The 25,848-nt window shown below is 36.6% G+C and overlaps 3 protein-coding genes across 7 annotated transcripts; all 3 read left to right on the forward strand.

The window, feature by feature from the left end:
* The first annotated feature begins 1,924 nt into the window (after positions 1-1,924).
* Positions 1,925-3,831, forward strand: LOC131426328 (zinc finger protein 761-like). Of its 2 annotated transcripts, XM_058588977.1 has the most exons (3): positions 1,925-2,227; positions 2,286-3,319; positions 3,385-3,564. In XM_058588977.1, the coding sequence occupies exons 1-3, from the start codon at positions 2,196-2,198 to the stop codon at positions 3,432-3,434; spliced, it is 1,116 nt and encodes a 371-aa protein (XP_058444960.1). In that variant the 5' UTR covers positions 1,925-2,195; the 3' UTR covers positions 3,435-3,564. The 2 variants fall into 2 exon arrangements, with proteins under 2 accessions (XP_058444960.1, XP_058444959.1); XM_058588976.1 differs by having other exon boundaries at positions 2,286-3,831.
* Positions 3,832-5,889: 2,058 nt separating this feature from the next.
* LOC131426331 (zinc finger protein 595-like) lies at positions 5,890-8,391 on the forward strand. Of its 2 annotated transcripts, none has more exons than XM_058588985.1 (2): positions 5,890-6,594; positions 6,648-8,391. In XM_058588985.1, the coding sequence occupies exon 2, from the start codon at positions 6,980-6,982 to the stop codon at positions 8,018-8,020; it is 1,041 nt and encodes a 346-aa protein (XP_058444968.1). In that variant the 5' UTR covers positions 5,890-6,594; positions 6,648-6,979; the 3' UTR covers positions 8,021-8,391. The 2 variants fall into 2 exon arrangements, with proteins under 2 accessions (XP_058444968.1, XP_058444967.1); XM_058588984.1 differs by having other exon boundaries at positions 6,669-8,391.
* A 12,562-nt stretch (positions 8,392-20,953) lies between these two features.
* Positions 20,954-22,873, forward strand: LOC131426329 (zinc finger protein 93-like). 3 transcript variants are annotated; one of them, XM_058588978.1, is made up of 2 exons: positions 20,954-21,051; positions 21,122-22,873. In XM_058588978.1, exon 2 carries the CDS (start codon positions 21,228-21,230, stop codon positions 22,503-22,505), a length of 1,278 nt encoding a protein of 425 aa, XP_058444961.1. In that variant the 5' UTR covers positions 20,954-21,051; positions 21,122-21,227; the 3' UTR covers positions 22,506-22,873. The 3 variants fall into 3 exon arrangements, with proteins under 3 accessions (XP_058444961.1, XP_058444963.1, XP_058444962.1); XM_058588980.1 differs by having other exon boundaries at positions 20,973-21,051; positions 21,131-22,873; XM_058588979.1 differs by having other exon boundaries at positions 20,974-21,051; positions 21,106-22,873.
* The last annotated feature ends 2,975 nt before the right edge of the window (positions 22,874-25,848 follow it).

The following is a 25,848-nucleotide window of genomic DNA, read 5'->3' on the forward strand; positions in this document are numbered from 1 at the left end:
TTCAATTTGATATTTGAATGCATTTCACGTGATATGATTTTATGAAAATGACCTGGCAACACTACCAGAGATGTCAGATATGTACACGCTTAAAAATTAGTTACTCAAAAATGAGTAAAATCCCACTCATCCATAGAACAAGGGAAACAACTCCAATTTAGAGTTATTCAAATTTGAGTTCTTCCACTGAAAACGATGTTTGGGTAAAATCTACTCGTTTACTGAGAAATGTTTTATTTGTACTTACCTTACCTTACCTAACAGCTATAGTCCTGGGGTGTCCTTTGCTGTATCAAGCATACGTCTCCACATAATGTACGATTCAGACGATCGGGCTTCTTCCGTCACCGTCACCGGAACGTCAGCCTCCGTCAAAATTAGTCAAATGAGTTTTCCCTTTGCGCATTCACACGATCCAGCAGAGATCCGAACCGTCAACGGCAAGCTCCGTCAACATTTCTCCGAAAGAATATTTGACGGACTGTGATTATCGCACACATGCACGATTCATATGATTACGGTATTGAGCTGACGTTTGTTATGTATGTATTCGGTGTCAAGATCCCACTCTTAAACGAAATATACCACATATAAGTAATTAAACTTATCAGTAGATTTGCAAAGTTCGTTACGTTGGTGAGTGGAACACATTGTTTTGTTTTTTCCTCTTTCTAGCCAATTTTGAAAGTTATTTATTCGATTAAAAGGTAGGAAAACAACAGATCGATTGACTTCAAAAGCTCCCAGATTTTGTATTAGTGGAATAAAATTGTGCGAAATTGAGTTCTTCAAATTCTGCGTGTAAGAAAATGACATGACGGACACGGATAGGAAACTGGATCGTGTGAATCAGAATGACGGTGACGAACGTTGACGTTCCGGTGTCGTTGACGGAAGAAGCCGGACGGTCTGAATCGTACTTAACTCGGTCCATGGCTGCTCGTCGCCAGCCACTCAAGGCACGGATGCTTCTGAGATGAAATTAAGTTCGTGAAAATCGGAGATATAGCTTTTGTATTATTATGCGTACACTATCATTCTAACAAGAACATGATCTAAATTGAAATGAATTGGCACATTGTCGCAAAACTGAAATGTAGAGGCGCTGCTTGTTTATAGATGATACAAGAGCTGTCAAATCGGTAGGAAAATTTTTAATTACTCCACCTTTTCAACGGTTTCTTATGAAAACGAGCAAATTCTTCTAAAAAATCATAGTAGAAGTTGAAGAAAAAGTTTTTACTCTGAGGTAGTAATGTTGATCTTAATTCATTATGCGAATATGCGATTATGGTTTGATACCAAATGCCTGGAAATAACAAATAAAGTATCCAAAATAAATAGTACTCGGTCGCTATACATTCTAGTACTCGATAAATCAACATTATACTGGTTTCTGTTTAAAAAAATGTTGATCCGAAAAAAACTAACCTTACCCAATTTCACACATTGTTGAAGATTTTCCATGTTTCTACATTTAAGTTTACACAAAAAAAAGTAGTAGTAATCACTTTGAAATCGATTTTTTCTACTCCGAGTGTACTTTTGTTCCTGATATCTATTTGTACTATTGAATAAACGATAAAAATGTTGCAAATAACTATTGCCGATGAGAAAATTTTCGAAAGAATCCTTCTTTTCTTGGTTTCCATTTTTCATTGACAGGTACGTAAGTGCTACCGGTAATTCAGCTTTGCGACAATGTGCCAATAGCTTTCTTTACTCAATGCAGAACCACTTTCGAAATAAAAGTTTTCCAGCTCTTAAATTGATAGCTTTTACTCTCTGCAATGAAAGAACCAACAAAAGCTCTCAAATTGACCAACGTTATTTTTTTGTGCGCATGATTTCTTTGAAAATGAGTAACTAGTACTCGAACTCTGAGTAACCTTTTCTAAGCGTGTAGATACTTCAAACCCTTTAAACAAGTTGACTGACATGTTTTGATCACAGACTTTTGTAAACCGTGTTTATTCGCAGACATTCGTCGAAATGTACAAACATTTAACATAGCCGTGCTCGTTCCTTTGCTCGCTTAACCAATTTCGTGCATTATATTTTATCGAGAACTTCCAATCGACTAGTTCACGGACTTTATTTTATTGGAAATTTTCACCTGTCAGCTCTATAAAACATCAACAATTACCGCGAAGGACTCGACACAAATCTGAAAGCGAACGAATTTTGTAAATTGAATGAAATCATTCGTCAATCATACGTACTCAACGTAGTTACATCTGTTACTGGTAACTAGATCCATTTTATAAAGATTTCCTTATTTCCAGAAAAATGGATTTTGGCCATGAGCAGATACTGGAGAAGGAGGGACAACCGAGCAGTCCTAAAGCACCTTCCTGTCAGACAGTCGATGCTTCAAATGAAAATGATTATCCGATTTGTGACTCGAACCTAGTACATGAGGCCGAGCAAACTTTCAATTGTGACATTTGTGGAAAAAAGTATTTGTACAAGAAAGCCCTAAGCAAGCATATGGTCGCGCATGCTGATAACAACCTATACAATTGTGATGTATGCGGTAAAGAAGTAGCATCTAAGCAACGTTTAAGGGATCACAAAACGATTCACAATGGTGAGCGACCGTACAAGTGCACTGTATGCGGAAAAGATTTTGCCGTTAAAAATTATCTATCCAAACATATGTCTACTCACAAACAAGAGTACAGATATAAGTGCGAGGTATGCGACAAAAGTTTTAATCATAGTACCACCCTGGCGAGACACAAACGTATTCATACAGACGAGAAGTTTGCATGCGTCATATGCGTGAAAGATTTCACCACTAAGGATTACCTAGATATACACATGCGCATTCACACGGCTGATTACAAACACAAGTGTAATGCTTGCGGCAAAGGATTCAGAGACAAATCAATCTTGAAAGACCACGAACTTAGTCATACAGGTGAACGACCTTTCAAATGCATCGTATGTGGAAAAGATTTCCCGCTTAAGTCTTACCTCACCAGACACATGTTAATTCACAAAAGTGATTACAAGTACAAGTGTGAAGTGTGTGACAAAGGTGTTAACGATAGCTCAAGCTTTACGAAACACAAACGGCTGCATATGGACGTGATGTATAAATGCACCGTCTGCGAAAAAGATTTTCTTAATGAGCATCAGCTCAGTAATCACATGCATGTCCATACCGGTGATTACCGACTTAAGTGTGATGCGTGTGGTACTGTATGCGAAAAAGATATTGCCTTTAAGTATCACTCTAACCATGAGTGTGGTGTGTGCGGCAAAGAATTGATGGACAAATTAGTCTTGAGAGAATACGAGCGCCGTCATACAGGTGAGCGACCGTACAATTGTGCTGTATGCGGAAAAGGTTTTTCATTTAAACGTTATCTATCCCAGCACATGAATATTCATCGGGAAGAGCTGTCACATATATGTACCATATGTAATAAAAATTTAAAATCTAAACGTGGTCTAACCGGTCACATGCGGAGCCACACGGGCGAGCATAGATACAAATGTGATGTGTGTGACAAACGCTTTTATTACCTTTCGTTTTTAAAGGAGCACGAACGCATTCATACGGATGAGCGACCCTTCAAATGCAGCGTATGTGGCAAAAGATTCATCAGACAACAAAAATTGGAGATTCATCTTCGCCTTCATACGACTGAGCGGCCAATCGAAAAAGTTCATTAGATTTATTCTAATATACTTTCTTCTAAAACGGGTTTTTAAATCGTAATCTGTATACAATCAGTAAGAGCACATAAAAATCTGAATATTACAGACAAATCTGTACGAATTGCAACTATGTTGATAAGTAGAAAAAAAATAAACCGACAAACTGCCTAATTTTGAGTACTTTTCATCTAATTTCGGGGATCCGTACGCGCCAAAACAACAGCACTGCGCATCCATACAATTTGACAGTCCCACGACAAAAGAGCCTAATTGCAAATGAGAACCTCTCTTTGTTTAATTTCTCTTTCCTTTATTACGGAGCCATTACTGCAACTTCTTGAGCGTTTTCAATATAAATCGAAAGCTTGTAGTTTTAACTTGGAAGTTTTGCAAAGAGTAAAGCGCTATTCACACTAGGCCGTGACGTATCCGGAACGGGACTGGACCGGATCTCGTCCGGGTTTCGCTTCAAATTTGTTTAATGCAGCTCCATGTGAATATTTTTATTAAACCGTGACGTACCCGTGTCTGTATCGACACACGTCCGAAGCACGGTCAAAGCATGCGTTGACTCAAAGTTACTATTGGCAAATTGTCGCAAAGCTGATTTACCGGTAAGGACACCTGCCAATGAAAAATGGAACCAAGAAAAGGAGGATTCTTTCGGAAATTTTCATATCGGCAGTAGTGATATGCAACATTTTTATCGTTTATTCAAGAGTACAAATAGATATTAGCAATAAAAGTACATTCGGAGTAGAAGAAAATCGATTTCATAGTGATTACTACTACTTTTTTTTAGTGTAAACTACGATTAAACATGGAAAATCTCCAGAAATGTGTGAAATTGGGTAAGGTTAGGTTTTTTCGGATCAACATTCTTTTAAAGAGAAACCAGTGTAACGTTGATTTCTCGAGGACTAGAATGTATAGCGATCGAGTATTATTTATATCGGATACTTTATTTGTTATTTCCAGACATTTGAAAAATGGTATCAAACCAAGTTTAAAGCTCTATTCTGAATAAACGGTAGATTACGCACAATGAACTAAGATCAACATTACCGCCTCAGAGTAAAAACTTTTTCTTCAATTTCTACTATGATTTTTCAAATGAATTTGCCCGTTTTCATAAGAAATCGTTGAAAAGGTGGAGTAATTAGCAATTTTTCTACCGATTTGACAGCTCTAGCTGAAAGTATCATCTCTAAACAAGCAGCGCCTCTACATTTCAGTTTTGCGACAATATACCAATTGGCAGGTACTTGAGTTGTCACATGCTTTCCACCCAAGGTTCCAAGACACAGGGGGAAATTTCACAAAAATCGTTAGCAATCTTCTTCCACATATCTTCTGTTGGTTTCGGCATTGCATCGTCGATTAATTTTTCGGTAATTACACGACATATCTTGTGAACAATCATATAGACCTCAAGTCTGTAACTAACTACGATATATTCGTAGGATTTATCTTCGCTAGCAGAATTGTGCATAATTAATTAGATCAATCGATACCATACCGAATTTTGCAATCGAATATAGAAGTCATTCGAATATCAGAATCTTTTCTAGACGAAAATATTAAATGACTTATTAATGTTTGCTTTAATTAGTTTCTGGACGTGTTTAAACAGATACTGAAATGAGCTTGCATCTTTGCGGTATCCTCAAGTAAAAACTCCAATTTAATTCGTATCAAATAGAAAAAAACAATCGTACGAAACCAATTGTGAATAATTTATCGCTCAAAGTTACAAAAAATCCATGGGTCATTGTTACATTCGTCGCTTTGAACATTTTATGCAGATTTGAGAGTTAAAATACTTGGTGTTATGTATAATTAATATGAAATTTAAAGGTTCTTTTAACTCAGTGCATATTAGAGTACTTTCGATAAGCGGCCCTTACACGAGGATTATTTTTGTTATTTTTAATGATGACTAAGTAATGATGTATTTCAAATTTGTATAGAAAACTCGTCATTAGTACGTCCTACGTACACCACATACGTTCATTAAAATAATATTATTATTTAGTGATGACATTTTTAATGACTCGTGTAAGGGCCGCTATACAAATGTCATCTCGAAGCAGAGATACCAGATCTGCAGGAATGTCTGTGTTGTCAGCAGATTTCGGACATAGTGCTGCAGATATTTTTCGTTGTGCAGACTTTTGAAAATCGAGTTTTTCACAGACTTTCGCTCAAAATTTACAGACTTTTGAAATTGGTGCGACCTTTTTTTTTGCTCGGCAAGTTAGTTAAGCGTATCATACTTGCCATACTTGCTAACTGCAGACTTTTTTTTCGGATATACAGACTTTTGCAACCCTGTCTGAAGATATTTGAAATTTTTACCTGGCATCTCTGTCTCGAAGAAGCGAGAAGAAACAAAACAAGAATAAAAGTAAGCTGGAAGCTGGAACTTCACTTCAGTTTCAAACGTAAAACGTATAAGTTGTACTTAGTGTTTGCTCCAAAATTCTGCTTCACTGGTGTTTCCAGCTTGGGGATCTGCCTTGGCATCGTTCCTTTTTTGCTGCTTGAAGTTCCTCCTGGTTTTCTGCAGGTTCCGACGGTGAGTCTGAAAAGATAAAAAAAAGGATTATAAAGATATAAAGCTTGAAAGTGCTTCTTCAAAACTCCCCGAAAAAATCCTTTTGTGCACTGTATAGTGGATACTAAATGAGATATTAGTCTGAGGTGAAATTATCTAGTCGGCGTCTTCCCTTTTCGGATTTGGTTCCGTTCTATGGATTATCTCCCGATTTGCAAAGATTTGACATAAATGAATATGTATTGATGGCAATTCTTCTAAAGGATTACAAGCATTACAAGAAAACGAAGAAAACATAAACAATCACTCTGAAGAACTCGACATTAGAGAGCGGAAAGCTTTGATAAATTTTATGAAATTATACGAAGGTGAGTCAATCATTTACTATCGTAGTTACAATTGATGGTAACCGTAACTCCAGTTCATGAATATTTGCTTCTAGGAAACTGGAATCTTGTCATGCAAAGCAAAGCCTTGGTATTACATTCCTGTAGTGGAATTTGACCTTCTGTTTCAACAGACTTCGCAGCCGATTCAGTGTGTACAGAACCATTACCTGGCTGCTGCTACGATTCTACTGACACTACGAAACCTTCCAGATCGGGGCTCGAACATACGAATTGAAGCATTGAACCGCCAACCCGGGACAATATTGTATCTTGTCATGCACGAGATGTGATATTTCCTCTCCAAAAATCGATGTCTGTCGATGAAACTGATGTTTAAAAGGTCGTCTTAGTACATGAAAGCAAGATGCCTTATAATTGCGACATTTGTGGGGAAAAGTTTCCACTGAAAACCGCCCTGACCAAGCATATGATTGCACACACTGGTAGCAACCTATACAATTGTGATGTGTGCGGCAAAGAACTATCATCTAAACAACGATTGAATGAGCACAGAACGATTCACACCGGTGAGCGTCCGTACAAGTGCACTGTATGCGAAAAAGATTTTGCCCTTAAAGTATATCTATCCAGACATATGACTATTCACGAAAAAGATTACAAGTACAGGTGCAAAGTGTGTGACAAAGGCTTTAATCATAGTTCAAACCTCACGACACACAGACAACAATGTGCAGGCCTTTCGAAAGATATTCGTCTTCATTCGGTTCAGAAGTATGTATGCGCTATATGTGGAACAGAGTTTCCCACCAAGTATTTCCTAGATAAGCATGAGTATGTTCACACGGGCTATTACGAACATACTTGTGATGTGTGTGGCAAAGGTTTCACAACCAGAACGTTTTTGAAGAACCACGTATACAGCCATAAAGCTGAACGGGCTTATAAATGCACTGTATGTGGAAAAGATTTCCCCATTAGGTCTGATTTAGACAGACACATGTATATTCACACGGGTGATCATATGTATGAGTGTAATGTGTGTGGCAAAGGATTCGTATCCAGGATACTCTTGAACGAGCACGAACACAGTCATACAGGCAAGCAACTAATCAATTGTGATGTATGCGGTAAAGAAGTATCTAAGCGTCGAATGAAGGCTCATAAAACAATTCACAATGCTGAGCGACCGTACAAGTGCACTGTATGCGAGAAAGATTTTGTCCTTAGAGAGTATCTATTAAAACATATGACTGCTCACAAGCAAGAATACAATTATAAGTGCGAAGTATGCGACAAAAGTTTTAAGCATAGTACTACCCTCGGGAGACATAAACGTATTCATACCGGCGAGAAGTATGAATGCGTCATATGTGTGAAAGATTTTACCACTAAGGAATACCTAGCTGTCCATATGCGTATTCACACGGATGATTACAAACACTAGTGTAAAGTTTTCGGTAAAGGATTCAGGAACAAATCAATCTGAAATCTGAAACTTTTCAATTGCATCGTTAAAAGAAAAGAGTGACTTGAAATAATATTGACAATGGATATCATTCAACCTCAGAATGAACATCTTAGTCATCATGGATAAGGAGAGAAAATGTTGCCGCTTTACGGACTTTCCGGAAGAGCGACGACTCATCATTCGGTTTATTGATTTGTTTTGAACTTTTAAATGCAGCATAGGTTTCGTAACTCGAATCACACGTAAAATTATTCAAAAGTTACTTTTAGCTAGCATAAAAATTTTCTAAATTATTATAGTTTCTAGAAAAATAAACAATAGTCAAAATTTCCCTGCGATTGTATTTCCTGAAAGTAAATAAACTTTAAAAACCAACTAACTCATGGAACTAAATCGCATTTCTCATGAAGAAGTTTCACCCAGTCAATCCACACCGAACTAGATCTATCGTTTGTGATTTTTTGGGGGGTTTCTAGGTAAACTCAGATTATAGTGTAGCAATCAATCGAGAACCGATACCATTTGACTCGATGTTCAATGGGAAATTGTAATGCATTCCAAATCGTTAGCGGATTTTATTTGAGTGAAGGTAGAAATAAACAATTGGTCGGTGGGTCTTAAGGTAGCGCTTCGCCGTGGTCACGGGAGTTCGCTGCCTATCCCGGGGTTTCACGCACTTTACCCAAAATTGTGAGAAAACGGGGAAGAAAACGGAAATTCCAAGAACATACGATTCTAGATAATTAATTTTTCTATCGATTCGTATATAAATTGTGCCTGATAAACATATTTATCGAAAGATTTCGTGCGAGTTATAAAAATAAATGAGTTTTTCCTTATTCTTTCGCACGCACATAATGTCAACGCATGCACTGGGGTGTGCAAAATGCTACATGCGGTAGACGCTAACAACATTTCTTTTGTTTTCGTTGTCCGTTCTCTCTGCGTAAACGTTGAATATAGATGAGTAGAAAATGTAAGTAAGTGTTACTACTTTGTAAAATAATTTCTATTCATGTTTCAGTAGAACCAGAAATCAGTAATGATTTTCATCGCTACTAGCTTTGACGCTTTGTTGAAAACGTAGCACATCCCTACATATGCGAGTTGTTTATAGCGAGAAAAGGAAAAAAGAAAACCAAATTTTAACAAAACTCGCACGAAATCTCGCGAAAGAAAAGCTTTCTAACTGATATTTTTCGCCAAATGCATAGTAAAATCATTTCCCTACAATCGTATGTTTTTGATTTTTCGTGAATCGGGTTAGTATTTTAGAAATTCGAAATTTAGGGTGAAATTTCGGCGACAAAGCAAGAGGAAGAAGTGAGTTGTCTAGCTTCGACCTGACCACGGCGAAGCGCTACCTTAACCTGGAATTGGTTACCAACTTGAACTGACTTTGGGATGAATTACAAACTAAACTACAGACTCTCATAGTAACAGACCGGCGAATACTTCTTTGGAAGCCAGACGAACCGTCAAATTCTTATGCTAGAGCATAGGAGTTTGACGGTTCGTTTGGCTCCTTAAGAGGTATTCGCCAGTCTGTTACTATGAGAGTCTGTATCCTAAACTGGTGAGCTTATTTAAGCCCCGTTTACACTTCTGCTGGCTGCCAGCATGCTGGTGTCAGTGTACTGCCCTCTTAGAAAAAAAAGCGTTCAACGGTGGTCCTTCGTTGGTCTAAAGTACGATTCAGACCGTCCGGCTTCTTCCGTCACCGTCACCGGAACGTCAACGTCCGTCACCGTCATTCTAATTCACACGATCCGGTTTCCTATCCGTGTCCGTCATGTCATTTTCTTACACGCAGAATTTTAAGAAATTAGTTTCGCACAATTTTATTCCACTAATACAAAATCTGGGAGCTTTGGAAGCCAATCAATCTGTTGTTTTCCTACCTTTTAATCGAATAAATAACTTTCAAAATTGGCTAGAAAGAGGAAAAAACAAAACAATGTGTTCCACTCACCAACGTAACGTACTTTGCAAATCTACTGATAAATTTAATTACCTATATGTGGTATATTTTGTTTAAGAGTGGGATCTTGACACCGAATACATACATAACAAACGTCAGCTCAATACCGTAATCATATGAATCGTGCATGTGTCAAATATTCTTTCGGAGAAATGTTCACGGAGCTTGCCGTTGACGGACGTTGACGTTCCGGATCTCTGCTGGATCGTGTGAATGTGCAAAGGGAAAACTCGTTTGATTAATTTTGACGGAGGCTGACGTTCCGGTGACGGTGACGGAAGAAGCCGGATCGTCTGAATCGTACATAATACTTTAGATCATTGGACCGCAGTTGAACGTTTTTTCCTAAGAGGGCAGTACACTGACACCAGCATGCTGGCAACCAGCAGAAGTGTAAACGGGGCATTAAGGAGACATATTCTTATTGACCGTAGAGACGCATATCTTCGAAAGCCCTCATAAAAAACCACGTAAATTCGAAAATCCGTGTAAAAAGAAACCCAATTCGATACATGATACATGTTACACGTCCTGTCTGTCCCGATAAGTACTTTCCACTTTCTATGGGCCCTGCTTCCAACTTTTGCTTTCCATGGGCCCTGCTGAATTATTTATGAAAGTTGACTGTATAGCGGCTCTTACACGAGAATTATTTTTGTCATTTTTAATGATCACTAAGCAATAGCGGACCTTACACCATAATTAAAAGTGTCATTACTTAAAAATAATATCATTTTAATGAACATGTAGGGTGCAGTAATTACGAGTTCTCCATGCAAATTCGGATTATCATTACTTAGGCTGTGAACCATTTCGTGGTTAAAATTTATTTTTATAAGAATTTACTTATAGTGTTATGTCTGTTAGTCTGTGCTTACACGATCATTAAAAACGTCATTACTAAAAAATAATATCATTTTAATGAACGTGTTTTAAGAATTTTCATTGCAAGATTTTTTTCAGTGACGAAAATAACCATCGATCTGTCAAAAATAACCATGCTGTCAAGCAAGGTTATTTTTGACAACATCAAATTAACCACTCGAGTGTCAGATTTTAACCAAAAGTTAGAATTAACCACGAAATGGTTCACAGCCTTAGTCATCACTGAAAATAAGCAACGCCCTCATTGAACACAACTCAAAATTGAGTGACACATCACTCAAATTCATAAAAAGTGCACGTACTCTAAACTTGAGTTACCACCTATCTACTCATGTTTGCGTTAAGGGACGATATTGTCAAAACTTGAATAATTTTTACTCAAAATAAGAAAAAAATATTTTGTTCAAAATTTGAGTAAGTTCAACTCAAAATGAAGAAATTTTTCTTCGTTAATTCTCATATACAAAGTTATTCTTCTTTCTTTTGAATGCGCAAAATAGTAATTCAAAACCGTTTCCTTTTGAACGGTTTGGAGTCAAAATTGAATTATTCTGATATTCTTATGTTGCGCTTTCCACTAAGCACAATTGAAACCACAAAACATCTATGATTGACGTTGATTCATGTTTTCAAAACAGGATCTAGAAACGGCAATGGAAAACGACGTATTTTTGCATTCTTTATTTCGATAAGAATATTCCGAAAATGAAAACGCACTAAACTGCAAGAAGTATTTTTTTCACTCAAATGTTTAAAAACTCAACGCTTACTCTAATGTATGAATAAATGCGAGAGAACTCATGGCAACTCTACATATCCGCAATCACTATTAATTTAAATATATAAATTATATTGAAATTTATATAAAATCTGTGTTATTTCAATGTACTTTACAAAACTGCTGGTGGAGCTATTTGTTGGCGCGATCACTTACTTCCAGTAAAGGGCGACATTCTGTATTGCTTCGGATTGTTGTGCAGGTGCTTTGTAGTGTTTAACTGTAGAGGCCACATTGCAGATAAACTGTTTGGAATCGGAACGCTTGCAACAACTGGGGAATGTTTTCGACGAATAGAAATAGAATTAATTTTATAGAAAAATATTTATATATTAAATAAATAACAAAATGCATTTGAATTTCAATTATTCTGGTGTGTGTTTTCCAAAATTTTAAACATTAAAGTAAATATTCAATTTTGATTTCATACTGTACTGAACTGTACGAATAACTGAACTAATTGGTTGTTTTTTGAGGTTACGTTCGGTTATCTTCCCGTGCTGACTAAACAGTATAATATTAGCGAACCCTCATCACGAATTACTGATCAGTATAGTGAAAAATGAATTGCTGAATTTATTGCGGTACGTTCCGCTGAGTAAAAGTCGGTAAAAATATTACTGATTTCGGTAAAGAGAATTAAGTGTGCAGATTTTCACAGATTTCTGAAAATGATTACAGATTTTTGAAATAGATATCAGTTTAGAACCAAAACCAAAAAATGATTCCGATCAGCTATTATGGTACGGCCCGTAAAAATCGGAACCATACCTTTACGTCTACAGGAATGGCATTTCGAGGATAAATTATTGTTTCGTTTAATTTTTATCATATTGTTTAGAAATGGATAAAACGACGTTTCGGATAATCTTATTTACTATTTCCCTTGTGGTAAGGCCCAATTTTACAATACACCGAATAGGCTGTTAAGTAACGTTACCATACAAAAATGACAATTTTCTCGAACAATTCGGCAAAAACGATAAAAGAAATAGTTTGTTTATAATCCATTTTAGTATAACCAGACCCTGTCAGCTTGGAGCGATCTCAATCTTCAGTTCAGCAACGCCATCGCACGGCGTCTCATTCAATATGTCATGTCAATTGTATGGGTGCGCAGCCCTGCTATTTTGGCGCGTACGAATTTGACATTTCTCTCCCCTACTTCTATGTATGAGATTCGATGCGGACTCACCTGAGGGCGACATGCTCGCAAAAAAGGATGTTGCCAATTATTTGTTCGGGAAATGTGAGAGCTGAATATCTTGTTAATATGATGTCTTTGGTATAACTCTCGTTCAGTGAAACATCCCCACAGTTTCAATACCACAGTATATATACACGTTTGCATACACTCTGATTTACAATTACCACTCGAACCGTTTGTAGTATTGTTCTGTTATAGATTTGCAACAAAATACTGTTTGATTTTAGGGTGTTCATCCAACTGTTTTATCGTCAGTGTCAAGAGGGATAGAAAATAAAAACAATATAAATGTATTGTTTTGCGTATCTCTCGTTTCATTCATTTAACGTTGATTTCAACTCTGTCGATGAATGTAAATCTGATGGATTTGATTCTATCCTAGAGAAGACCTGCCGCTTTATCCAATTGAGCTACAGCTGTATTCGAGTTAGTCATGCGTTTTTCCTCATAATATATTCCACATTTGTGCCACTTTACAGAAATTACAAACCTTAGAAGTGATGTGTATACCTTTTATATAACATCATGTTATTTACGTAACGCACGTATATGCTGTCAGCAAGGGCTGAGTAAAAATATAGCAGTCCGAGACTGCATTGCTATTTGGAAGCTAAAACTATCAACAAGTGTTTTTTACTGGATCTCAACCGAAATTACTCCTTGGGTCTCTAAGGTCGTCGTTCGCTTTGGAGTCCGCTTTTACTTATTTGACTGGTATAAAATAAAGGTGAGTTTGACTTATAAGTTAAAAAGATTGTGGAGCCTTTTGAGGCTTTTCTAGAGAAGTGAAACTTAAAAACTGGCGACGAGGATAAACGAATAACTGAATTAACAACGCCGTTGGACGGCATTTTTTTTTTAGTTGTCTCAGTCGAAAGGCAATTGTGTGGCGATTTTTTTTTAAATCAGTAAAACGGAAGCCATTTCATAGTGTATACGGATCAATTAACGCGGGGACGATTGCATTCATCTCCAACAATAAGTTTGGCGTGGCTTGGTTGCAAAAGTGCAGTGGTGCCATTTTGTTTTTTTTCTTGGTATTACTAGGAGCGTGAGTAAGCAAAATTGGGAGAACCAGCAAATGGTGAACAATAATTTGAAAAGATTTTGCAGAAAATTTCTTTTGTTCGTATGTGTGCTATTTTATAATTCAATGCCTTTTTTTTTAAAACAAAGAAATTTTGGTTTCACAAAAGATCTATTATATATTTAATCATTTGAGGCATTGTAGGCATTCATTATTTCGATCGAAACTTTTATTATATGCCGGACTAATTGATTTTTTTTTCTTTTTTTTTGATCCGGTAAAGCAAAATCAAGGACGAGTTCATGTGATTTCAAGGAGTTAACTCAAATAATTTATATAAAGGAGGCAAAGGCGCTCGAATCCTGACGGGAATATATTTGGCAAGTGAAAGGAGGCGAAGGCGCTCGTGGATTTAAAATAACAACGAGGATATTGATTAACGTAAATAATTCAGTGCCTATAGGGTGAGTCAACCTGTTGTTATTCCTTTTTTTTATTGTGTACTGTACCGTTGAATATTTATTTTATCTTGCTGAGTGGTTTAATTTTGGTTTTATTTTGCGTTTGAATTACAACAGAAATGGCTCAAATGAGCATGGCTTCACTTATTGAACCTTATAGAAAGGACACTCCTTTCAGTGACTGGATAGATCGTTTAGAATATTGTTTTATGGCCAATACGGTGGCAGACAAACTAAAGAAGGCTCATTTTATAACTTTAGGCGGTCCGCTTGTATATGCGGAACTAAAACTTCAGTACCCTATGGGGAATTTAGACGATGTGTCATATGAAGACATGATAAAAAAATTAAAGGCTCGACTTGATAAAAAGCCTTCTGGTTTGGTACAGCGCTTGAGATTCTCCAATAGGGTGCAACACCCTGATGAATCTTTGGAGGATTACGTCCTCGCTATCAAGCTCCAGGCGGAGTTTTGTTCATTTGGAACATTTAAAGACCAAGCAATTAGGGACAGAATTATATCAGGTATAAAAGATACCGCTTTACAAGAAAAAATTCTAAATGAGGATGAGGATTTGAGTGCAGAAGCTACAGAAAAAATTATAATAACATGGCAGATGGCTAGATCGAATGCGAAATCGCTTGGTATAGGGAATAAATTTGAGGAGGTAGCATCAATAAATCCTGTGAATTCCCCTAGAGGCAAAGCGTGGCAAAAGCTATTAAGCGCTTGGGGCAAGGCACAATCGAGTAGTCATTTAGATACTCCCAGTTATTCAAAGGGGCCGGTAAAATCTAGGTTAGGTTTTAAACCGTATGGTCGAGGAGAAACTTCTAAATTAAATAGTAATCCTTCAGAAAGACCCTGGGAGAGAAGAAAGATTGATTATTCAAAGATAACGTGTGATTTTTGCGGAATTAAGGGGCATATAAAGAAAAAGTGTTTCAAGCTAAAAAATTTGAAAAGAGATGCAGTAAAATTCGTGGACTCCTATGAAAAACCAGGAACGAGCCAAGGAAAATCGCTGAACGAAATATTCAGTCGGATGTCAACGCAGGAGGACAGTGAGGACGAGCCTGAAGCAGGTGATATTCAATGTATGTTGGTAACTTCTGTTAACAAAATTAATAACCCTTGTTTGATAAATGTCTTTATGGAGGGAAAACCTATCCAAATGGAGGTTGATTGTGGTTCGTCGGTAACAGTTATGGGCAAACAACAATGATTTTTATTTTTCGATGCCTCTGAATCAATCAGGGAAGAAATTAGTGGTAGTAAACGGGGATAACTTGGAAATAATGGGAGAAATAAATGTTTCAGCAATGTATAAAGGTATACAGACCAATTTAACACTGGTGGTTATTAATTGCCACAATAGTTTTATTCCATTATTAGGTCGGGATGGTTTGGACGTTTTTTTTCCAATTGGAGGCACTTTTTCACAAATTCTATATCTGAAAACGATAATGAGAAACGGATGACTGAAATAGTTCATGAAATAAAGCAAAAATTTTCTAGTGTATTTGTCAAAGACTTCTCTGTGCCTATTCAGGGTTATGAAGCCGATTTAATCTTAAAAGAGGACAAACCAATATTCAAGAGGGCCTATAACGTTCCTTATCGGTTGAGAGAGAAAGTTCTACTATATTTAAACAAATTAGAGAATGAAAAAGTTATAACGCCTTTAAAGACCAGTGAGTGGGCATCCCCGGTGGTAATTGTAGTAAAAAAGAACAATGATATAAGATTAGTAATTCACTGTAAAGTGTCAATAAATAAATGTTTGATTGCTAACACATATCCTCTGCCTACGGCACAGGATTTGTTTGCCGGATTGGCTGGATGTAAAGTTTTTTGTTCACTGGATCTAGAGGGGGCATACACCCAACTCTCCTTGTCGGAAAAGTCCAGAAAATTTATGGTTATAAACACGATCAAAGGATTGTATACGTATAACAGATTGCCCCAAGGTGCCTCCTCTAGTGCTTCGATTTTTCAGCAAATAATGGAGCAAGTTTTGCAGGGTTTGGATAAAGTTTATTGCTATTTAGATGATGTTCTCATTGCGGGTACAGACTTACAGGACTGCAAAGGCAAATTAGAAAATGTTTTAACAAGGCTATCGGAGGCAAATATAAAAGTTAATTGGGAAAAATGTAAATTTTTCGTAAGTGAGCTGCCATATTTGGGACACATTATCGAAAAAAAAGGTTTACTACCAAGCCCGGACAAAATTTCCACAATAAAAGATGCGAAAGTGCCTGAAAATGTAACGGAATTGAAATCCTTTTTGGGGTTAATAAATTATTACAACAAATTTATACCGCATTTATCATCCAAGTTCTATTATTTATATAATCTTTTAAAAAAGGACACAAAATTTATTTGGGATGCAAACTGCAATAAAGCATTTAAAGAGAGTAAAGAATCATTGATAAAAACTAACTTTTTGGAATTTTACGATCCAAAGAAACCCATAGTTGTCGTATCGGATGCATCAGGGTACGGTCTTGGTGGGGTAATTGCTCACATAGTGAAGGGTGTCGAGAAACCAATTTGTTTCACATCCTTTTCGTTGAACTCAGCGCAAAAAAATTATCCAATCCTACATTTGGAGGCTCTGGCATTAATTTCTACAATAAAAAAGTTTCATAAGTTTTTATATGGACAACATTTCACGGTTTATACTGATCATAAACCTTTGGTGGGGATTTTTGGCAAGGAGGGTAAAAATGCAATTTTTGTTACTAGACTTCAGCGTTATGTTTTAGAAATGTCAATCTACAATTTCGATATCCAATACAGACCATCATCCAGAATGGGAAATGCGGATTTTTGCTCGCGTTTCCCATTGAAGGAAGAAGTTCCTAAATATCTAGACGAAGAACTCATTAGAAACATTAATTTCGGAAGGGAGTTTCCCATAGATTCAAAAAAGATAGCCGAGGTAACTAGAACTGACGAATTCCTAATGGAAATTATAAAATTCATAAAAACTGGATGGCCCAAAAGAGTTGACAAACGTTTTGTTGACGTATGTTCTAACCAACATGAGTTAGAAATAATAGATGAGAAGCTGTTAATGTTCAATTCTTATGGTTTCGTAAATTTCTTAGAAAAGCAAGGTATAAAAGTTTTTAAAGCCCACCGTACAATCCGTCTAGTAATGGTCAAGCTGAGAGATTGGTTAGAACGGTAAAAGATGTATTAAAAAAATTTCTAATGGAACCAGAAACAAAGGAATTGAATTGGGAGGATCAACTAAATTTATTTTTGTTCAATTATAGAAATAGTTGCTTGACAAATGGGGGGGATTTCCCATCGGAAAGAATTTTCAATTATACGCCGAAGAAACTTATTGATCTGCTAAATCCAAAAAGACATTATAAAAAGCAGTTATTATTACCACACCCTCCCGGTGATGAAAAGTCATCTAAACCCCCTATTGATAATAATGCTGATCCTTATGACAATCTGATGGAAGGTGATGTGGTGTGGTATAAAAACCATAACCCTCACGACCACAGAAAATGGTTAAAAGCAAATTTTTTAAAACGTTTTTCTAAAAATACCTTCCAGATTTTAATTGGAAACGTGCCAGTAATGGCACACCGTATCCAGATGCGGATTAGCCATACCTCCGAAGGAAGAAACCCGATGATATCCTGGGTGCCGTGTGAAGATAAAAGGAGTGGAAGGAAAAGTTTGAGTAATGAGGAGGACTTCAGGGGATTTCCTGAGCATGAACAGGAGAGAAAAGGAGAAAAGCGTAAATTTAACTTCGGGCCGGCGGATTTGTCGGATTCGGAATTAAGAAGATCGAAACGTTTGCGAAGAGCAAATTTCGATACTGATTTTGTTTATAAATGATCAAAGATCGTTCGATTTAGATTTTTTTTACTAATGTAATGTCGAGTTAAACTGATGAATTGTATTGCCAGAAAACTTTTGCTTGAAATGAATTTCAAAATTGTCAGAAGTAAATATTTAAGCAAATAATACATATAATTATTGTACAATATTTTAGATTAGTTTTCTCTAAAAGGGAAAGTGCTGATGTGTATACCTTTTATATAACATCATGTTATTTACGTAACGCACGTATATGCTGTCAGCAAGGGCTGAGTAAAAATATAGCAGTCCGAGACTGCATTCGCGACTACGAAGTTGAGTTTGACAGCTTATGTGTGTGAAGTGGAAGTAAACAAGCAAAAGAAAAAAAGTGATAAATTTTCAAACGTACCGTTTTCCTCGATTTTAGTTTTGCTGTTTGAAATGGTAAGTACCAGTGTTTCCTAAAATCTTTGAAGATACTAATTCAGTTAATGAGTATAAAAAAATCGCTTTGAGTGATGTCTATTTTCTCATGTAAAAATCAAATGATCGGTATGTGAAAAAAAGTAAACATAATTTCAGAACAATATTCATGAGTGAAAATCTACTGCTATTTTTAAAATTTCTTTAAATTGCATTGAAACTACATGTTTTTGTAATTTTTTCGTCGAAGTGTTCACTTTAAATGTGAAAATAATGCATTTTTCGATTCATCTTCAGGAGCCTTCAAAAGATGTTACGTGCACTGTGTTGATGAACTTGTCGGAAGATTTTAGCTACGCTGCCGGAGGAAACCGTTCGGATAGTTGGAGTAGATGAGATCTACAATTATGGATTTGGCTTATTTTCAACTCCAAGTGTCGAGCCGCACACAATCAAAGTTTTTACTAGAAGTGAACGCTCTGCTTGGTTATTTGCATGTACTTGCAAAACCAGTGAAGGAAAATGCAAACATGTGATAGCTGTTTTGAATCATTCATTGAGGTTTGTTTTTTTTTAATCCGAGTTCGAGATCACAAAATTATTATTTTGATTTGTTACAGAAAATCAAAGCTCAAAAGAACGATTAACATCCAACGAGATTAAAACGAGCGGCAGTCGGATATTCCGAACTGATAACATCAAGTTTGAGGACATTTGACATTTATTTATTAATTATGTTTTATTGTCAGATGAATAAATTTAATATACATAAATATACCAGTTTACAAATTGACGACACACATGCACTCAAGCAGTGTTCGTTGACTTAACTCTGAATCGTTGAATCCATGTTATGTATTGTTCATTTTATTTGTTTGGGAAGGATTAAATCGGTATACTCAATCTGGAACATAACACACTGTTCTCATCAGTATAACAAACACTGTCATGAAATGTTTTTGCAAGTCCATTCGAGCAACTTTTCAGATCCATGACCTACAATATTCAGAGAAAAAAAATCTTAAATAAGTCTCAATTACCTTCCTCTGTATTGTAATTCACTGGTTTACCGCATTAGAATCACCAAGAATAGTTGTTTGATCACAAAATTTCAAATATTGTCTTACCTATGTGGATTACTAGTGCCGGAAGAGGAGTTTTTTCTCGCTTTTTACTCACGAAATACCAGCAATGATGTACCGCAAAATATGGTTTAATGACTTAATAGGAGTCGTTTAATCTTTTTAGTACTTCAACGCACAAGAAAATCAATTGAGCAAACAGAGAATGAACTAATTTTACTTGAGTGAAAAAGTACCCTACTTTGTTTACATTCACTTCACACACAGATTAAACTTTCATAGATAGCAGCACTGTTCCTTCTAGGTCGTGAATTGCTATTTGGAAGCTAAAACTATCAACAAGTGTTTTTTACTGGATCTCAACCGAAATTACTCCTTGGGTCTCTAAGGTCGTCGTTCGCTTTGGAGTCCGCTTTTACTTATTTGACTGGTATAAAATAAAGGTGAGTTTGACTTATAAGTTAAAAAGATTGTGGAGCCTTTTGAGGCTTTTCTAGAGAAGTGAAACTTAAAAAGAAGTTTATTCTAACGGTTTGTAGCAAGTCAAAAATTATTTTCGTGTATGATGTACAGGTGGGACAAAATAATATATTTTATATATTCGACGAACTAATAATTAATCCAAAAATCTGAATTGGTCAGGACTATTCATATATTCAATATACAAATGAAGCAATGAGTGTAATATTTACATTTAACAATGAACACTTATGATAGGTCACCAGGTATTACTGTTATATTTGGTATAAAAAAATTGATGTGGCTTAGAATAATCCAGTTGGGCTGACGCGAAATAAAACTTTTGAATCCGCTCATTTATTACAGCAGGTGGTTGGAGCATTATTAAAAATGCTATATAAAACTAAACTACAACGATAATAGCCATAGAGAATTCATGTCATATGGTTCAGCAGAAGTTCTTTATCATTATTTTAATCACCGTGAAATTTTTGTTACTATCATCATATTATAAAATAACCATATACTAAATTGTAACAACAAAGCATATCATCTGTGTACCATACTTTGTAGTTGAACAAAATCCGTGTTTATCATTGAATCAAACACATACCATAACAAATGAGGTTACCGCAACACAAAAGATTTTTATATAATTTGAACTATACCAGTTGCTATTTTTAATTATGCGGGGGGAAACGTGCGCAGATTTTGCACAGACAGGATTTTTTGGCTTGATCACAGATTTTTTGAAAAAATGACCTGGCATCCCTGTTGATGACAACTCTGCTAAAAAATTGCAAGAAAACGTAAACAATCACTCGGCATAGAGCTAAAAGCTGTAATAAATTTAATGAAACTATACAAAGGTGAGTCAATCATTTCCTATCGTAGTTACAGTTGATGGTAACTGCAGTTTTTAGTTCATAATGATTTCAGTGTTTCTAGAAAATTGGACACGGGACGAAACAATTTCTCTACAACAATTGATGTTTATCGATGAAACAATGATGGTTAAAAGGACACCTTAGTACATGAAGGCAAGATGCTTTATAATTGCGACATTTGTACGAAAAAGTTTTCATTGAAAACCGCCCTGATCAAGCATATGATCGCGCACACTGGTAACAACCTGTACAATTGTGATGTGTGCGGCAAAGAACTATCATCGAAGCACCGATTGAAGCATCATAAAACGATTCACACCGGTGAACGTCCGTACAAGTGCACTGTATGCGAAAAGGATTTTGCCATTAAAGAGTATCTATCCAAACATATGGCTACTCACAGAAAAGATTACAGGAAGAGGTGCAACGTATGTGACAAAAGCTTTAATCATAGTGCAAGCCTCACAAAGCACAAACGTATTCATACAGACGAGAAGTTTAAATGCGCACTATGTGAAAAGGAGTTTCCCACTACGAATTACCTAGATCAACACATGCTTATGCATACGGGAGATTACAAGCATAAGTGTGACGTGTGCGGCAAAGAGTTCAGGTCTAATCAACTATTTAAAGACCACAAACATATTCACACCGGAGAGCGTCCGTACAAGTGCATTGAATGCGACAAGGTTTTTGCCATTAAGACTTCCCTGTTCAGACATCTAGCTATTCACAAAAATGAGTACACATATAAGTGCGAAGTGTGTGGCAAAAGCTTTAATCATAGAGCATACCTCTCGAAACATATTCGTATTCATTCGGATGAGCAGTATGAATGCACCATATGCGGAACAAATTTTCCCACCAAGTATTTTCTCGATAAGCATATGCATTTTCACATGGGTTATTACGAACATAACTGCGATGTGTGCGGCAAAGGTTTTCTAACCAGAACGCTTCTGAAGAACCACGAATACAGTCATAATGTTGAACGGTCTTATAAATGCACTATATGCGGAAAAGATTTTTCTGGTAGAATAAATCTTACTCGACACATGCAGCTTCACAAAAGCGAGCGACTGTACAAATGTACCGTATGTGGAAAAGATTTCGCCAATAGTTCTTATTTGGCCAGACACATGCGTATTCACACGGATGACTATAGACATGAGTGTGATGTGTGTGGCAAAGGATTCATGACCAGATCACTCTTGAAAGACCACCAGCACAATCATACAGGCGAGCGACCATACAAATGCACCGTATGTGGAAAAGATTTTCACGCCAAACTGAATCTTGCTCAACACATGCAACTTCACACAAACGAGAGACCGTACAAATGCACCACATGCGGAAAAGAGTTTGCTGTTAGGGCTTATCTATCCAAGCACATGTCTATTCATGAAAGTGTGATGAGTGTGGCAAAGTGTCCATAGCTAAATCTTGCTTCCCAAACGAAACGATCATTCAACTCAGGGAAACGGTTGGCACGTGCAAATCTTAATCTTTCTCTGTTCAATGCACACATGGAATAACTTGATTGGTGGAGACGGAATTACAAACCAATGAACTGCTGGTACAACGACCCGTCCCAGTGTCAACTTACTGCGTCAATCGAATCTTGTTGCAAACGAAAACGTCCGAATGCTGGATCTAAGGTTCTCGAACAGAGCAGATGTTACACCCATTATTAGTGCCTCGCCGTTTCTAAACCGTTGATCAAATCTGTTCGGCTATTGTGCTAGAAAAAATATCTAAATCTAAGGTTTTGAAATGGAATAAACCATGTTATTTGGAATCTGATATATGATTTGTTCTTCATGATTAGAGATACCACTTTCTGGTCTAATTTCGGGTTGGAAGAGCCGGCTTTTCTGTCTATTCCCGGTAGCTTATCCAAAGAATAGTGTTCCCCAAACTTATTATTGATGGTTTTAACATTGGCATGATGCATTCCAAACCGCTTCGTCAATTTTCGCGTAGTAATACCCTTCTCACTTAGCCATGTTTCCAGAACTTTAATTTTCACTTCCTTTTCAATACGCGACATTTTGAAAACGCAAATTCCAACCGTACAAACAAATAAACAAACGAAAGCTGACAGCCAAACGCACGGCGTGCTGTGATTTAAGCACCCGTTTGCGTACATGTGTATGTATTCATACATATAAATGATCGCTTTTACTTCGCCAATTTTTATATGTATATTATGACGATATTTGTCTGTACAAGACCATATTTTAGTTATTGGCGGTGTAAATTAATGTCGTTTTTCATTGAAAAACACTGGTGACGTGGATTGCTCTGATTTTGCACTTTCGAGCAGAAATGCAATATTTTGACGGTGTTTCATTGCCATTTCTGCTTGAAAGTGCAAAACCAGAGCAATCCACGCCACCAGTGTACCAATGAAAAACGCCATAAGAGAATATCACCAGAAAAACAGCAGGGTGCATAAGTTTCCTATAAATTCATGGGAAATATTTTTCCCTATGATTCTTAGAAATAAATAAAAGAAGAGTTGGGTTTATTATATCGTAATTTAATTTATTGCTTTAATTGCTTTAATTATCAGAATAGTAAAATAAATAGTTAGTTATGGCATTCTGTGGACGTTGCAAATAACACACTGTCCCAGAAAGTATGGACGCAACCAAAAACCGCTGCCATTTCGCAATGGTTCAGAATCTGTCAACTTTTATGGCTGTGACCTGTTGTTTACCCTTTTCCCTAACCACTTGTGCAGTTGTTTATTCGTTTTCATTAGTTTGTTTCGAAATGCGTGAACTACAACGTCGAAAAATTATGTACAAATGGTGCATAGAACGCGGACTGTCACTGAGAAAGATAGCAAAAATGGAAGGAGTAAGTGAAAAAGCTGTGCGAAATGCAATCAGGAAGTTCGATGAGGATAACACCTTCGAGGATAAACCGAAAACGAGTCGAAAAAAAAGGTCCTGCTAACCCTCAGTTGGATAAACGTATACTGAAGGCGTTCGAGCAAAAGAAGGAGGTTTCAGTTCGGGATGTGGCCAAAAAAGTGGGCACTTTGAAGTCAAATGTTCTTCGTGCTGAAAAACGTTTGAATCTTCGAAACTATAAGAAGCAGAAACAACCAAAATGTAGCCCGAAACAAGAAGCATCGATCAGGTCGAGGGTTCGAAAGCTGTACAATACGATTCTTGCTGGAAATTTGAACTGCATAATCATGGACGGCGACACCTACGTGAAACTCGATTACAAATCCTTGCCGGGACCACAATATTATACGGTGCGAGAAGGGTAAGTGTTAAACCAGCCCGAGACATCGATTGAAGTCGAAAAATTTGCTAAGAAAGCTATGGTCTGGCAAGCAATTTGTAGCTGCGGTAAGATTTCGAAACCCTTCATCACCACTGCTTCAATGAACAGCGTAATATACATCAAGGAATGTTTACAAAAACGACTTCTACCCATGATTCGAAGCCACAAGGATCCTGTTGTCTTCTGCCACTACTCGAAATCAACGGTAGAATGGTATACTACCAAAAATGTCACTTTCGTCCCAAAAGACATGAATCCACCAAATTGCCTACAACTTCGACCAATTGAGGAATTTTGGGCATTACCGAAGGCACATCTTAGGAAACATGTTTCGGCAGCCGAAACCATTCTACAGTTCGAAAAAGATTGAAAAAAAAAGTGTCAAGTCTGTACGGAATTTAATAAGGAACGTTCACAAGAAGGTGCGCCAGCTAGTCTAAAATGGCTAAGTAGCAAATGTTGAGAATAATATTCTGTTGTTGTAGTCTAATATTATCAGTATATCAAATAAAATTTGAATATCTAACACTTGTGAATTATTTACAGCGAAATCAAAGTGCGTTCATACTTCCTGGGATAGTCTTTATGTGTGCTTTTTTCTATACGTCATTTTACTTTTTAAGTGCAATAAAAATTGATAGTTCTTTTTACTTGTTCGTTCAGAAACACATTTGTCGCCTTGGAAATGGAAATAAGTTACACCGATTTAATAGTAATTGAAGAATCTATAACGATTTTTATAGCAGGGAAACATATTTTCCTTGAGCGTTAAGGGGTAAAGAAATACAAATATTGGCACACATGCGCACGTATGTTAATGCATATCGACCGTCCCACGACAGAAGGGCCTAACTGCAAATGACAGTTTCTCTTTGTTTACTTTTTCTTCTACGATTTACCGAACAGATTTTATATTTGACGCTTTACTCTTCGCAAAACTTTCAAGGTAAAACTACAAGCTTTCGATTTATATTGGAAACTTTAGAGAATTTGCAATAATGGCTTCGTAATAATTAAAAGAGAAAGTAAACAAAGAGAGGCTCTCATTTGCAGTTAGGCCATTTTGTCGTGGGACTATCGATATATAAGTTACGTAAATGCGGTACTTACATATGATTAGGGCATATCGTGCGATATGGCCTTTTGAAAGTTACTAAAAGTAATGCTCATTACTCAAGTTTCAAACATGGAATTGAAGCATATTGTGCAAAGTTTCGAAGATTGGGCTTCTATCTACGAGATTATATCGATTATTGTGTAAATAAAGATTGTAGAGCCGAACAATGAGCATTATATTTTGTAACATTTGCAAGGGCCTATCGTGCGATATGCCCTAATCACATGTTACTGCCGAATGGAGGTTTCACATGTCAATCAACGTTGCCAGATATACCGATTGATCCCTATTTATACAGATTTTTGACAGAAGGACAAAAAAAAGACTACTCCATTTGAATACTTTCATAAGCTTTAAAA

Source organism: Malaya genurostris, chromosome 1, assembly GCF_030247185.1.
Source record: "Malaya genurostris strain Urasoe2022 chromosome 1, Malgen_1.1, whole genome shotgun sequence".
In the NCBI taxonomy this organism is placed as follows: domain Eukaryota; kingdom Metazoa; phylum Arthropoda; class Insecta; order Diptera; family Culicidae; genus Malaya; species Malaya genurostris.

What these genes read in the sequence shown, in the direction of transcription:
- LOC131426328 (XM_058588976.1), top strand. Translation starts at nt 2,196, where the DNA reads ATGAAATCATTCGTCAATCATACGTACTCAAC. An exon ending in GTCAATCATACGTACTCAAC is followed by an intron (nt 2,228 to 2,285) that starts GTAGTTACATCT and finishes CCTTATTTCCAG; the next exon opens with AAAAATGGATTTTGGCCATG.
- LOC131426331 (XM_058588985.1), top strand. Translation starts at nt 6,980, where the DNA reads ATGCCTTATAATTGCGACATTTGTGGGGAAAAGTTTCCACTGAAAACC.
- LOC131426329 (XM_058588978.1), top strand. Translation starts at nt 21,228, where the DNA reads ATGCTTTATAATTGCGACATTTGTACGAAAAAGTTTTCATTGAAAACC.